Source organism: Henckelia pumila, chromosome 3 (assembly GCF_033568475.1).
Source record: "Henckelia pumila isolate YLH828 chromosome 3, ASM3356847v2, whole genome shotgun sequence".
NCBI classification, from domain to species: Eukaryota; Viridiplantae; Streptophyta; class Magnoliopsida; order Lamiales; family Gesneriaceae; genus Henckelia; species Henckelia pumila.
Window position 1 is genome coordinate 77,815,999 of NC_133122.1, and position 15,332 is coordinate 77,831,330.

The 15,332-nt window shown below is 37.2% G+C and overlaps 1 protein-coding gene across 1 annotated transcript; it reads left to right on the forward strand.

The window, feature by feature from the left end:
- Positions 1–14,057: 14,057 nt before the first annotated feature.
- LOC140889070 (uncharacterized) lies at positions 14,058–14,801 on the forward strand. The gene has a single exon (XM_073296771.1). The coding sequence runs from the start codon at positions 14,058–14,060 to the stop codon at positions 14,799–14,801; it is 744 nt and encodes a 247-aa protein (XP_073152872.1).
- The last annotated feature ends 531 nt before the right edge of the window (positions 14,802–15,332 follow it).

Below are 15,332 nucleotides of genomic sequence, written 5' to 3' on the forward strand. Positions count from 1 at the left end.
TGTTATAAATTCTAATTTTATTATGTGTATATGTGTGTGAATGTATTGGTATAAGTAATTAAAAGTAGGTGTGTGTGTACTTTAAAAGTACAATTTTAAAGTATAACTTTTGCCTACTAACTTACACTAATAAAATTTCTAAGTTTAAAAGCCCCAAATCAAAAATAATAAATTGGGTTTTACTAATCCGGGTTTATTTTAAAATCTAACTTTTGAAAAAGTTAAAGAATTAGCCCAATATTGCAATAATAATAAAAATTATTTTTGATACCGGGAAATTTCTAACTTTTGAACTCTCATCTATTTTTTCTCCTACCTCCCTACTAAACTTTTAAAATAACAAATCTTGGAATTTACCGCCAAAATCCACCATCGCCAAACGCCGGAACCGGAAGCCACTGTCTCAAAAATTTCAATAATAAATGACTTAAAATATTTGAGCACTTAAATTTTTAAGAAAACTTAAGCAATTAATTTCAAGCCTATAAAAATCATAATTATTTATATAAAAAAAGAATTTTAGGCATGGAATTTTAAGTTATGAAATCTTAGGTGCTACACTTCACTTCTAAACTGCATCAAAAATTAGGGAAGAGTTCTCTTCCGTTCGTGGCTAGGTCATTCTCAAGTCTCAGGTTAAATCCGAACATCAGCTTTCAGGAAAGTTTTTTTAACGTTTTGAAACCGCCATTTAAGAGTATAGGTATTTTGATATGAACCCTAGATGTATATGTCATTTTTATGAATGATTTATGAATAACTTTTGAAGTATGATGCATAATCATGAAGCGTGATGCGTTCTTGATGTCTTTTATGTAAATTTATTGAGATTTATGGATTTTTTATGTGTAGTTTCAGAATTTTGTTGTGTGTACGGAGTATGTGAAGTTTGGATTCAAACTTTTGAAAAGATGAATCTTTTGATGGATTTCTTTCAAGTTTTTGAAGTTTTTATGGCTTTTAATCGTTCTTTTCAAAGTTTGGGTGAGTATTTTCTCAAAAAGGGTTTGAAAGAGATCAAAACGGAACATTTTTAACGAGTTTTGGTTAGTTTTCGCGCAGCGTCGATGTAACGTCCCAGATTTGACAATTATCCTCACTATATCAAGACTAGTCTTTCCAGCGTGCTTATTTCCTCACTCACACGCATCTTGAGAAACTTTCCAGGGGGGTCACCCATCCTATAATTTCCCCAAGTCAAGCACACTTAACTTTGGAGTAGTACCTATCAAATCTTTTAAACCCTACTCAACTGTGCAGTCTCATACCTACACAGTCTCAGAATCCCTATCATTCCGACACGGGCTTGGTTCATTCATGTCTCCCTTGGCCTAGAAGCCTGATAGGAGCCTCTCATTGTCCGTGCAACCTCTTGGCACCAGCGATCACTCCCTGCCCTCTTCAGCTTCGGGCGTCACATGCCCACTAGCTTCCGCCTGGTTCGTCCCCAAACCATACCGTACTAAGAGAGGTCGGCTCTGATACCAACTATAACGTCCCAGATTTGACGAATATCCTCACTGTATCAAGGCTAGTCTTTCCAGCGTGCTTATTTTCTCACTCACATGCACCCTGAGAAACATCCCAGGAGGGAACACCATCCTATAATTGCCCCTAGTCAAGCACACTTAAATTTGGAGTTCTTATATGATGAGATCCCGAAAAGAAGATGCACCTTCTTGATATGAGTAGTACCTATCAAATATTTTAAGCCCTCCTCATCTGTGCAGTCCCATACTAAAACAGTCTCAGAATCCCTCTCATTTCTGCACGGGCTCGGTTCATTCATGTCTCTCTTCGCCTAAAAGCCTGCCAGGAGCCGCTCATTGTTCGTACAACCTCTTGGCACCGGCGATCACCCCCGCCCTCTTCAGCCTCGGGCATCACAGTTGGACTGCTTGAAAAATCCAGGCAGCACGCATCATGCCTAGGCAGGATTTTTTTTCTGCCTAGGCAGGAGCTGTGGCACCGGGGCGGAAATATTTTCTGCCTAGGCGGGAAAAGTTCTGCCCAATTTTTTTTATTTTCGCATTTGAAGTCTAAATTTCAAGTTTAAGATATTTTAAGCTATTTTAAGAGTTTTTAAGATGTTCTATTGGAAAAAGTTTTAAATTTAAATGTCCGAGATGGACGGAACAACTCACGTGGATCGGTTAAGTTATGTAATGCATTTTTTATGTAAATTTTCTTCATGAAAGCTATTTTATCATGAAAGTCACAAAATTTTATGTAGTATTAGATGTATGATTGGATTTTATATCAGTGTAGCATGCATGATGTTTATCACAAAAATTTACGAGAATGAGATGATGAAGTTATAATGTATTGATGCATGAAAATATTTTGATGTGTATGTGACTTTGTGGTGGCAATACGAGATGAAAATCACGAGAATGAGAGGATTGGATCCCTTGGATGAGATCCGGGGATGACCTTTCCAAAATACATGCTCAAGATAATGTGGAACTGGCACCCTGGGATGAGCAACGGGGATGACCTTTTCAAAATACGTGCTCAAGATAATGTGGAATTGGCACCCAGGTATGAGCTCCGGTGACTACCTTTCCAAAATATGTGCTCATATCGACTGTTGCCACAAATTCATGTATCTCATCACCCATAAATGTCAAGTTTTACTATATGTTCGTGTTATGCCATTATTTTATGTTTCAGGTTTTATAAGAGAATTTTTTATGCATTTTCTTGCTAAGTATTTAGACTCACTATACTTGAATGGTGCAGATAATGATGTTGTTGACAATTTCATAGACGAGTATGGAGTCGGACATGAAGAGGAGCAGGCAGTCGGGTCGGCAAGCGATGCATGAGCTCTACGTTTATGAATAGTTTTATTGTGCACAATTGTTTTTATTTTAGAGGAAGGAAAAACAAGTTTTATTTATGTTCAAATATTGGTTTTGTTGACAATGATCTTTAGAGTACTCTATTAAATTGTCGGTGCACAATTAACACTTTCAAATAAAGATTTTTTATTCCGCAAATTTTTATCAACTTTAAAGAATCTATGTTTAGTAGCGTTCCCGAGTTTTGTAATGTTATAGTTTGGTATCAGAGCATTTCGCTATGGGATACATCGAGCGAATGCATACTCGCCACGACTCGAATTCTTCGTCTTCATGTTTGTAAATTTTAAAATTTTGAATTCTTAAATTTCATGATTGCATGTTAGAATTACAAATTATGCATGTTGAATGTTATGTTTGATTATGTAAAATTAGTGACCGAGTGTTGTGGACGATGTTAGGCATTAGGACCATGGCTACCCGTAGAGAAAATAACACCAATGAGACCAACGATCAGAACAACCAGACCCATAAAAACAACTAGATTAACCAGTTCTTGGCGGGACTGGCCACTTTAATGCAGGATCAGACTCGTGCTCAAGGAGATCAGATTTAACAGTTGCTCCAATCTCATGCAACGAATCCAGGAAATAACATGCTGGAGTGGTTGCAAACCCCATCTTCAAACAATTCAATGTTTTTGGGCCTTCTGAGTTCAAGGAAGGAGCCGATACCATTGTGGTCGAGGAATAGGTTTAGTCTATAGAGACGATCTTTGAGTTTATTCATCTTACTAATGCAAAACGTGTGAGGTATGGCATTTTCGTGTTTTGGGATGATGCCCATGTCTAGTGGCAAGGGGCCAAGTCTACTTTGAACCTGACCACACTGACATAGAACGAGTTCAAGGAGGTATTCTATGGAAAGTACTTTACAGTGAGCACGAGGACTAGAATTGCCAGGGAGTTTCTGGAGCTTTGTCAGGGAAGCATGACCATTGCTGGTTATGTCAAGAAGTTCGAGATGGGACAATATTTTATGCCCATGATTTTTGGAAACCCCGCTGAGGAGCTGAAGCATTTTATGGAGGGAATCAATGCCTCCATCCGTAGAGATCTCAGGTCGAGTGGGGCATCCACTTACAGGGAGGCGGTGAACCAGGCGATGTTGTCCGGAAAGGACATAAATTACATCATAAAAGAATCTCAAGCCAAGAGAACCATCTATCAGGGTCGTGATCAGCAAGGGCCTAACCGAAAAAGATTGTACCAGGCTCTATCTCAGAACAAACCACAACAGCAGTTGCAGCCCTGACCTCAAGGGCCGAGACCTTTGGCGACCAATGCTCCGAAATCTACGAATGGAGCAGCCTGCCAGAAGTGTGGGAAGATTCATTCAGATCAGTGTATGTGGGGATCCAACGTTTTCTATTTATGCAAGAAGCCGGGAGACTATTAGAAGGACTGCCCCTAGTCTAAGGATTTAGTAAAAGGAATTTTTTTTGCAATGACCTAGGATCAAGTGGATCCAGACTCCGCTATCGTCACAGGTATGATTAGTTTTTCCAGTTTCCCTACACACGTTTTGATAGATACTGGAGCTACACATTCTTTTATGTCTTTGAAATTTATGATTAAATTGGGAATAGTGCCGGATAAGTCTCTTTTGGGGTTTAGTGTGTCGTTTCCTTCAGGAGAGGAATTGAAGAGTAGCAGTGTTGTGAGAAATTGTAAGATTCAGATGTAGGGTCACAATTTATGTGCAGATTTCATCGTTTTGTATATGTTGGATTTTGATGTGATCTTTGAGATGGATTGGTTGTCTCAGCATGAGGCTACCATAATTGTAAGCAGAGGAAAGTATCCTTGAGAGTTCGGAATGGGAAACCATTTGTGTTTTATCCTGCACATAGGAGGAATTTGTCTCAGGTGATTTCAGAAATTAAGGCCTGGCAGTTGTTGAATAAAACATGTACAGGTTTTCTAGAAAGTATATCTAGTGATCAGGAGCTACCTCGACCGAACTTGAAGAAGTTGAGGTGGTGAAGAATTTTCCAGAGGTATTTTCTGATGATGTTGCGGGATTACCTCCAGTCAGGGAAGTTGAGTTTGTTATAGAATTGGTACCTGGAACCATGCCAGTTTCTAAGATGCCGTATAGGTTAGCACCACTGAGGTGATAGAGCTGAAGGATCAACTACAAGAAATGTTGGATAAGGGATATATCAGACCGAGTGTGTCACCTCGGGGTTGATAAGTGAAATTTATGCACTTAATTTTCATATGATTTGACTTGTCTTTTGTGATGTATCGAGTGGATTTTATGCGTATTTGTTGTTGTTTTTGTGAGATGTAAGGATTGGAGGAAAAGTACCGAGAAGAGTTGAAAGAAGGAATTACAGGCATGCGAATTTTACAAAATTACTAGAGCTTCCAGAGACATCCAAATCCGATCTTCACCTTTCAAATTACATTTAGGATGTTTCAAAGTTTTTTTCAAAATTTCAGCTTAATCTGACGGCTAGAACTCGATATATGATTTTTACAAGAATGTCGTGCATTGGACATATGCAAGTAGCGCCCCAGCGCCGAAGATATGGCACCCCAGCGCTTGAGCTGTGCGGGAAAAAAATAATTCGAAGCTGCTACGCGCCCTCGCTGTTGGATTGGCGCGCTTGCGCTGCTCTGTGCGAGAAATGTGCAGATTTTTTAGTTTTTAAAATACATGATTTTTTGGGCTTTATTCGACGGGCTTTAAGGACAGATAAAAGGGACTTCAAGGACAACATAAAGAGGGGAATCAGATGCGCAACACGCATACACGTTGGAGAGAAAAGGTTGCACGTGAAGGAGAGAAATTGGAAGAGAACGACACAAGATCAAGCACGAAGAAGAAGATGGCACAATCTGGGACAGAGACACTACTTTGGATTCGTTCTTCTTTATTTTCTCTTATTAATAATTGAATGTTGATTTCTAAACTCCTAAACATGATTTGTTTTGTTTTATTTTTCATCGTGAACTAAACTTTTCTAGTCTAGAGGATGATGTAGCTCGGTAGAGACAACTTCTATGACTTTTTGATTTTATGTGATTGAATTTTCATAATTTAATTGTGTTTTCTAGAATTGATTGTCTTTTCAATTACTTGATCAATAATTGATTTGTCATATTTATTTGAAATCCATGCTCGGGAGAGGGGATTTTGAATAGAACCATTATAAAATACGCTGTTATTGTTTATATAGCTCGGGAGAGTGTATAACTTTAACGGAGCCTGTTAAAGAATATAGTTTTATCACATATCATTAATCTTAGATTTTTAATAAGGATATTGGAATCTTATCTTAATTGATACATTTTATTTATTACTCATGATAGGGAAATAAAAACAATTAAGTGTTCTTGGCTATTAAATAAAATGAATTCATGAACACTAATTAAATAGAAGTAGTTGTTGTTGAAACCAAGTGAAATCAAATTGCGTGGTTGGCTTGCTATTTTTTATTATTTATTTTAAGTTTGAAGAAAAATTCTTTATTTAATTTTTTAAATAAAGTCTGGATTATTTTAATTACTAGTATTGATATAATTTTCGAATATACTCTTCGTGGGAACGATACTCTACTCACCTTTTATTAAAAATTGACAATCGTGCGCTTGCGAGCATAAAAATACGCAACAAGTTTTTTGCACCGTTGCCGGAGAGTATTTTTATTGAATTTATATTAGTCTTGTTACCAATTAGTCTAGATTTTAATTTATAGTTTTCTTTATTTTATTTTTAGTACTGGTTTATTTTTATTCTTCTGAATTGCAGTTTATGCGAAGATCTCAAAGCGTTGATTCTCTACTGTTTGATACGGAGATCTAACGCACTACAAGAGCTTTGAGAAGGTTAAGAAGAGAAGAATTAAAGAATATGGATGAAGATAATGAACAACAGGCTCCCTTGGTGCCAATTAGATATCACTTCAGGCCCGTATTACAGCCTCATTACTCTGGAATAGCTTGTGGAACCATCAATGCTAACAATTTTGAGCTAAAGCCTGCATTAATCAACATGATTCAGCAAAACCAGTTTGGGGAAGCAGCTACTGCAGATCCTCATCTTCATTTGAAGACATTCCTGGAGAACACGAACACGGTAAAAATGAATGGTGTTACTGATGATATTATTCGACTGTGTTTGTTTTCTTTTTCTCTCAAAGATCAGGCAAGGAGTTGGTTGCAATCACTGCCATTGGAAAGCATCACTACTTGGGAAGACATGGTAGTGAAATTCCTGGCGAAATATTTTCCACCTGCCAAGTCTACCCAACTGAAGTTAGAGATCAGCACTTTCAGGCAGATTGATTCTGAGCAGCTATATGAGGCATGGAAGCGTTACAAGGATTTGTTGAGGAGATGCCTGAATAACAAATTTGCAGATTGGGAGCAGATTGAATTATTCTATAATGGGTTTAATGCTCCAACAAGGATGTATGTGAATTCTGCTACTGGAGTTACTATATTTGCAAATGATCCTACTCAGATGTATGAGTTGCTGTAGCAAATTACTATCAATAGATTTCAGTGGCCGACTGAATGAGCTGGCATCCAAAAATCAGCAGGAGTTTATGCAGTGGATCCTCTTACATCTTTATCTGATCAAGTCTCGGCATTGACTACACAGATAGCTTCTATGAGCGCTAGAAATTCTGAAGGTAAGGCTGTCATTATTGCACAGACACACACTCCTAATGAGGCCCAATACATTAACACCAGAGGTTATGGAGGATATCGAGGTAACTCTTTCCCAAACTCTTATCATCATGATTTGTGTAATCATGAAAATTTTTCTTATGCGAATGACAAGAATGTATTGAATCCCCCTTTGAGAATTAATACAAATAAGGGAGAAGGGAGACCATATTTGGAGGATGTGGTTAGTATTTTTGTGGCGGAATCTGGAAAAAGAATGGCAACGACCGATTCTCGTCTTGATAGCTTGGAGACACATATGGTTAATATGGGTGCTATGATGAAATCTATGGAGACACAAATTGGGCAGCTGGTGAATGCACTAAAAAATCAAAATAAAGGTCATTTCCCGAGTAATACAGAGGTGAATCCATTAGAATACTCTAAAGCCATAGATTTGAGGAGTGGAAAAGAAGTTGGAGCCAATGAACCTAAAGCTAAAGTTGAGTTGGAGAAGACGATCGAAGATGCTGAAGTTTGTGAGAGCAAGCCTATGGAGCCTAAGGAGGAAACTAAAGAGAAACCTATGTTTAAGCCGAAGCTTCCATATCCACAGAGATTTAAAAAGAAGCATTGGACGAACAGTTTGAAAAATTTCTTGAGATCTTCAAGAAACTTCACATTAATATTCCGTTCGCCGATTCTTTCCTGCAAATTCCGAATTATGCTTAATTCCTAAAGGAGGTGTTGTCTAAGAAGTGGAAGTTGGAAGAGTTCGAGACAGGAATCTGACTAAGGAGTGTAGTGATTTACTGCAAAAAAAACTACCACAAAAATTAAAGGATCCAAGGAGTTTTACAATTTCTTTCACTATTGGTTCTAATTTTAATAAAGAACTTTGGGATTTAGGAGCTAGTATTAACTTAATGCCTTTATCTGTTTTCAAGAGCTTATGTGATAAGTGTGTTTTATGAACTTAATGTATTGATGATTTTAATTGAACTTTGCTATGTTTCGAGCGGATTTATGCGTTTTAGTTGTTGTTTGTGTGCATGTAGGAATGTTTACAAGTTCGTGAAAAAATGAGAAGAAAAGATAGAAATAATGATTTTATACTGAGTTGGAGTAGAAAGACCATGAAGGACATGATATAAGCGAGAACGGACTGTAATAAGGAAGAAAAACAAGAGTAGGTTCGAAGCCTATGCGCTCCCGCACAAGATCATAGGCGCGCCCGTGTTGTGGTGGGAAAACTGATGAAGAAAATTTGAGGGGCATGCGAGCCCACGCTAGCCCCTATACGCGCCCGCGCCGTCGTGAAATAGAGAATTTTGAGTTTTTTGGGAAGGAAACTTTTGGATCTTCTTGGGCTTTAATGTATTGGATTGAAGGCACATATAAAAGGGCATTTTATGCACACAAGTGAAGGAGGGCAGCCGCAACACAACACAGATTTCTTCGAGAGCTTAAAACGTGAACTTGGAAAAGAAATCTGCATCAACGTGAAGAGCTTCTAAAGAACAAATACGAAAATCGATCAACCTGACACGACATCGGATATTCGGATTTGGTATTCTTATTCAAACTTTTTATTATTGATTTGATGTCTATCGTTGAGAACATTATTTGTGTTTATCTATTTTTGAGTATGAACTAAATTTTCTTAGTCTATAGGTTGACGTAGCCTGGTGTAGAAACTTCTAAAACTTTTCATTTTTATTGGATTGAATTCTACTAGATTAATTTTTTTTTCTAGTATTGATTGTCTTTTCAATTTACTGGCCATTGATTGAATTGTTATATTTATTTGAAATCAATGCTCGGGGGAGGGGATTTTGAATAGGGCAATAGAAATTATAATGTTAATTGTTTATATAGCTCGGGAGAGTATATAACGTTAACGGAGCTTTAGGAAGAACATCGCTTTTCATATATCATTAAGCCTAGATTTTTAATAGGGATATTGGAATCGAAGTTTAATTGATACACATTATTTGTTGCTCGGGAGAGGGAAATAGAAAAATCTAAGTGTTCTTGGCTATTAATTGAATAGAATTTATGAAAATAATTTAATTAGGAGTATTTGTTATCGAAACCAAGTAAAATCAAAACCTCACTACAACAAATATATTAATCAACCACACCAAAAAGACAACGTTTTTATATCTAAACTGTTGTCATTTGGTCTTTAACAACGGTTTTTACCAAAACCGTTGTCGTAAGCCATATTTTTATTAAACACGACAACGGTTTTTAAAAAACCGTTGTCTTATATATGTCAAAGACAACGGTTTTTAAAAACCTTTGTCTATGAGCGTGTTTTTTATGACCGACGACAACGGTTTTTAAAAACCGTTGTCTATGAGAGGGTTTTTAATGACATACGACAACGGTTTTAATGAACCGTTGTCTATTTGCGTGTGTTTGGTGGTCTAAGACAACACATTTTGTAATCCGTTGTTGTTGTTATTTTTATTTTTTATTTTTTTTTAAAAAAATAAACCCAATACATATTAACCCACGCTTTGAATTGACTTGGCTGCCAAAAGAAATTTACTCCACGCTTTGACTTCATTAAGGGAAGAAACGAGCTAAGAGAAACCCAATCCCTAGCTAGCCGAACCCGTCGCCCCCTTCAACCATGTTCACCTCCGGTGTCGATCGAGTATATTTTATCGAGTATATGCGTAGAATGAATGAGTTTATAACTTTGGAATGCAAATGTTAACAGTTTATTCATTTTCAAAAATTCAGATTGTTCTTGGCTGTCATGTTTCGACTTTCTGTGCTTGTTGATGGTGTTGGATGGTGTGGTGATTTATTAGCTACCACGGGTGATATGTAGTTCACGTGGTAGCACTAGAATGATTAAAAATCGGATTTCAGATTGTAGAGGTGATGTTTCAAAATTTTCAGTTTGCTTAGGGGCTGGTTCAGATGCTTGTGAAGTGGTTTCGGTGAGTCAAGAAATTGGATCAGTATATTCCCAAGATTTTCTTGCATTCACGTGATCAGCCTTATGGAATTTTAAGTTTGTATTGAGTGGAGAGATTTTAAATACACAGGCTACTTCTTGGATGACACTCCATTTTAAATTTGTTTATGAATTTTTCTTTGCTTTCCGATGATATTCATGAAATAAGTTCTGATTTTCTTTGTTGACACGTGTGCAATCTAAGAGGTTAATATTTATTGATTTTAAATGTAATTAAGTATTTCTTTTGGTGCTTTTATGGTGCCTCCAGTTTTAAAACACGAAGCTTAGATGGCTGAACTCTGGATCTGTTATCCTCCCCTCGTTTTTTTCATGTATCCTAACTCAGAAGGATGGGTAGGATCAACCATGTAACTTATGATTGTTAGGGTCTGTGAATGAACTGGGAATTTAGGTTAAAAAAAAAAGTATGGTTCTGTTGGCACTATCCATTTTATGCTCCAAGGCTTTCCTCCATACCTTTTTTCAATCTCTCACTTTGCAGGCTCTCATTGTCTTGTACGCTCTCTCTTCGGATTGTTGTGTTGGAATTCTTACAGCATTTGGTGAAGTACTGATATTCATCGTATTTGGTTTGTGATAGATATTTCCTTGTGTTTGATAGTGTCATAGTATACAGATAATTATAGTATACAACTCTCATTTTCGCTCAAACTATTGATAACTCATGATGTGGTGTGGTTGATTTTTGTAATGGGCTTGTAACACGATTTGGTATTTGTTCTTACTTGTAGTTTTGGCTGTCGGGTAACTGGAAGTCATGTCGGGCATGGGCATGAAGCTGTGGAATGAATCTGTTTTTGGAGATTGAGGAGAAGATTATTTTTGTTTCAAGAACGACCTCTAACAATTGAGGAGAAGCTGTTTTTGGAAATCGTGATCGAAAATATGTGATTTATGGTTTCATACTAGTAAATTCGGTTAGATAAGTACATCTATTTTTGTATAACTTCCCATGACATGTTGGGTTTACTGGCTAGCGCTACAATTTAGATGCATGTAATAGTTTTTGAGACTTGAAGATATATAGTATTTCAACGGATTTAATGCATGTAGTAAATATTTTATTTTGTATGGGTATATACCACTAATTAAATTAGACAACATTTTTAAAATGTTGAGGACAAAGAATTATAACTGTTGTGAAAATCAACTTAAGACAACGGTTTAAAATTGTTGTAAAAAACAACATACGACAACGGTTTAAAAACATGGTTGAATAATAAGCAAACGACAACGGATTTATATTGTTGCATATCTGTTGTCGTACACCAACATAAGACATCGGTTTTAAAATGTGGTTGAATAATGTCAACATACGACAACGGATATAAACTGTTGCAAATCCGTTGTCGTATGTTGGAATCCACAACGGATATAAACCGTTGTCGTATGTTACAAACCGTTGTCAAAGAATGTGTACGACAACAGATATTTACTGTTGCATATCCGTTGTCATATGTTGGAATCCACAACGGATAAAAACCGTTGTTGTATGTTATACCTACCACAACACCTAAAAGTACAACGTTTTTTCGACCCCTACGACAACGGATTATATCCGTTTTCGTTTCCATTTTTTCTTGTAGTGCCTCTAGACCATTTTCTCTCATTGATTTAATATCTGAATTTGTGTGCTCGGTTTGCTAAATTTTCTAAAATTTATTATTTATTTAAGTTTGAAAAGCAAAACTCTTTATTTAATTTTCTGAATAAAGTTTGGAATATTTTAATTACAAGTACTAAATAATTTTCACACTACTCCTCGCGTGAACGATATTTTACTCACTCTTTATTAAAAAAAATAACACCGTACACTTATGGGCACAAAATTACGCAACAAGTTTTTGGCACCGTTGTCGGGGAGTAATTTGTTGATTTTATTTTATTCTTGTTACCAATTAGTCTAGATTTTAATTTAGAGTTTTTTTATTTTATTTTTTGTACTGATTTATTTTAATTTTTATTGAGTTCAGTTTATGCGAATATCTCAAAGCATAATTCTCTAATTTTTTATCCGGAGATCGGACGAACTGCACAAGCTTTACGAAGGTTAAGGAGATCAGAAGAACTAAATAGGATGGCTGGAGAAAAACCACCTCTCTTGGTGCCAATTCGTGATCACTTTCGGCCCATTTTTCAAGCTCACTACCCTGAAATTGCTCGAGGAACCATAAATGCCAATAATTTTGAGCTGAAGTCGGCATTGATCAACATGGTTCAATAGAAAAAATTTAATGGGAGTGCTAATATTGATCCTCATCTACATCTGAGGACATTCTTGGAGATCACTGATACGGTAAAGGTGAATGGTGTTTCTGAGGATATCATTAGACTGTGTCTTTTTTCGTTTTCTCTTAGGGATCAGGAGAGGAGTTGGCTTCAATCACTGCCGTTGGGAAGCATAACCAATTGGGAGGACATGTCTGTCAAATTTTTAGCGAAGTATTTTCCACTTGCCAAGTCCACCCAGCTAAAGATCGAGATTAGTACTTTCAAGCAGCATGATTCAGAACAATTATATGAATCATGGAGAGAGATACAAGGATTTGCTGAGGCGGTGTCCTAATCACAATTTTGAAGATTGGGAAGAAATTGAGTTGTTTTATAATGGGTTGAATGCGCTTATACAGATGTCCGTGGATTCTGTTGTTGGTGGTACCATCTTTTCTAAGGACCCTATTCAGGCCTATGATATGCTGGAGCAGATGACTATTAATAACTTTCATTGGCCGTATGAAAGAATGGGAGTTAAGAAGTTTATTGGAGTATACGCTATTGATCCTCTCTCTTCTATCTCTTCCCAACTGTCTGCTTTGACGACACAAGTGGCTACATTAAACAAAGTGAGTGTAGGGGACTCAGCAGGTGTGTCAGTGACCATTGAAGAGTCGCATCCCCTAGAAGAAGTTAACTACATCAATCCTAATGGCTACAAAGGATATCGAGGTAATCCTGTTCCTAATACCTATCATGAGAACTTTTCATATGCCAATAATAAAAATGTGTTGAATCCTCCTCCGGGGTTCAATAAAAATAAGGGTGAGGGAAAGCCTTCGTTGGAAGATGTGGTGAGACTTTTGTTGCTGAATCTGGTAAGAGGACGGCGAGAACTAAAAATCGCCTTGATATCTTGGAGACGCATGTGGTCAACATGGGCGCTATGATAAAATATATGGAGACACAAATTGGGCAGCTGGCGAACGCATTGAAAGATAATAACATGGGTCAATTCCCAAGCAATACTGAGGTAAATCCAATAGAATGCAGCAAGGCCATAGAGTTGCAGACTGGAAAACGACTAGGGGCTGAAGGAAGTAAATCTGAGAGTGAAAGATCTGAGGGGACCGAAAATTTGGTAGAGGAAAAGAAGGTTGAAAAATCTGCAATTGAGAATAAAATGGAGAACAAAGTTGAGTAGAAAAAGAGTGAACCGGAGCCGAAACTAATGTTTAAGCCAAAACTTCCATACCCTCAAAGATTCAAGAAGAAGACATTGGATGAGCAGTTCATAAATTTTTGGAGATTTTCAAGAAGATACACATCAACATCCCCTTTGCTGATGCTTTGGAGCAAATGTCAAACTATTCAAAGTTTATTAAGGAAGTTATGTCTAAGAAAATAAGGCTGCGTGAGAACGAGGTAGTTAACTTGAATGAAGAATGCAGTTTCGTTCTCCAAAAGAAGATGCCACAAAAGTTGAAAGATCCAGGGAGTTTCACTATACATTGTTCTATCGGTGGATCTCATATTACTAGGACTTTATGTAATTTAGAGGCCAGTATTAATTTGATTCCATTGTCTATTTACAGGGCGTTGGAGCTTGAAGAGATGAAATCGACCATGATCACATTGCAGTTGACGGATAGAAGTATCACATATCCACGTGGTATTGTAGAAGATGTGCTGGTCAAGGTGGATAAATTTATCTTTCCGGATGATTTTGTGAATATGGACATGGAAGAAGATCATGCTGCTCCATTGATTTTGGGAGACCATTTTTTGCTACTGCTGATGCCAAAAATATATGTCAAGAACGATGAACTGACAATGGGGCTGGAAGGTGAAAAATTCATTTTTAACATATTCAAGAAAGCAATTAATTCAACCATCGAGGAATTATGCTTGATTGAGCGAGTCAAGAAGCTGGATTACCATCACAAAGCTATTAGTGAGGTAGAATCGTCAAAAGAGAAAGAGCCGAGCGTACCAAAGAAGAAAAATCCGAAAAAGAAAGCAAAATTTAAAAAGCAAATTGTGGAATATATTTGGAGGGTGAAAGAGAAAGGGAAGACCCTACCCAAAGTGACAACCGCCTAAGACCGGTGAAAGTCGGCTGATGACTCTAAACCAAGAGTTGTTTGGGAGGCAACCCAAAATTTTTGTTTCTTTTTATTTTATTTTTATCTAAGTTTTGCTTTAATTTTTCATCAATTTTTGTATTCAGTTATTCATGGTGCACACTTGTGAACTTTCTAGCCTAATTTTATACAATTTTCGATTTTTTTCAGGCTTTGGAATCCCAAGCACGAAGCGCATGCACGCCCGTGCATCTCAGCTAGCGTGCCCGCGCTGTTGCACGCCAAGATTTTTCCCAAATGCGACCCTAATGCGCACCCGCACGCTTTACCTTGCGCTCCTACGCGAGTCTGTGCAGATTTAATACTTGAAAAGCGAACCACATGCGCGCCCGCGCGTTTCATACGGCGTGCCCACGCTTATGCATTTTTAAATCCTTTTTCTGCTTTGATTCTTCACTTTTCTTTCTTCCAATTCTCTCCCATATCTTAAAATCCCTAAATCCCTACACCTCACGCCTCCAATCTCAATGCCAATATCTCTTAAATTGTC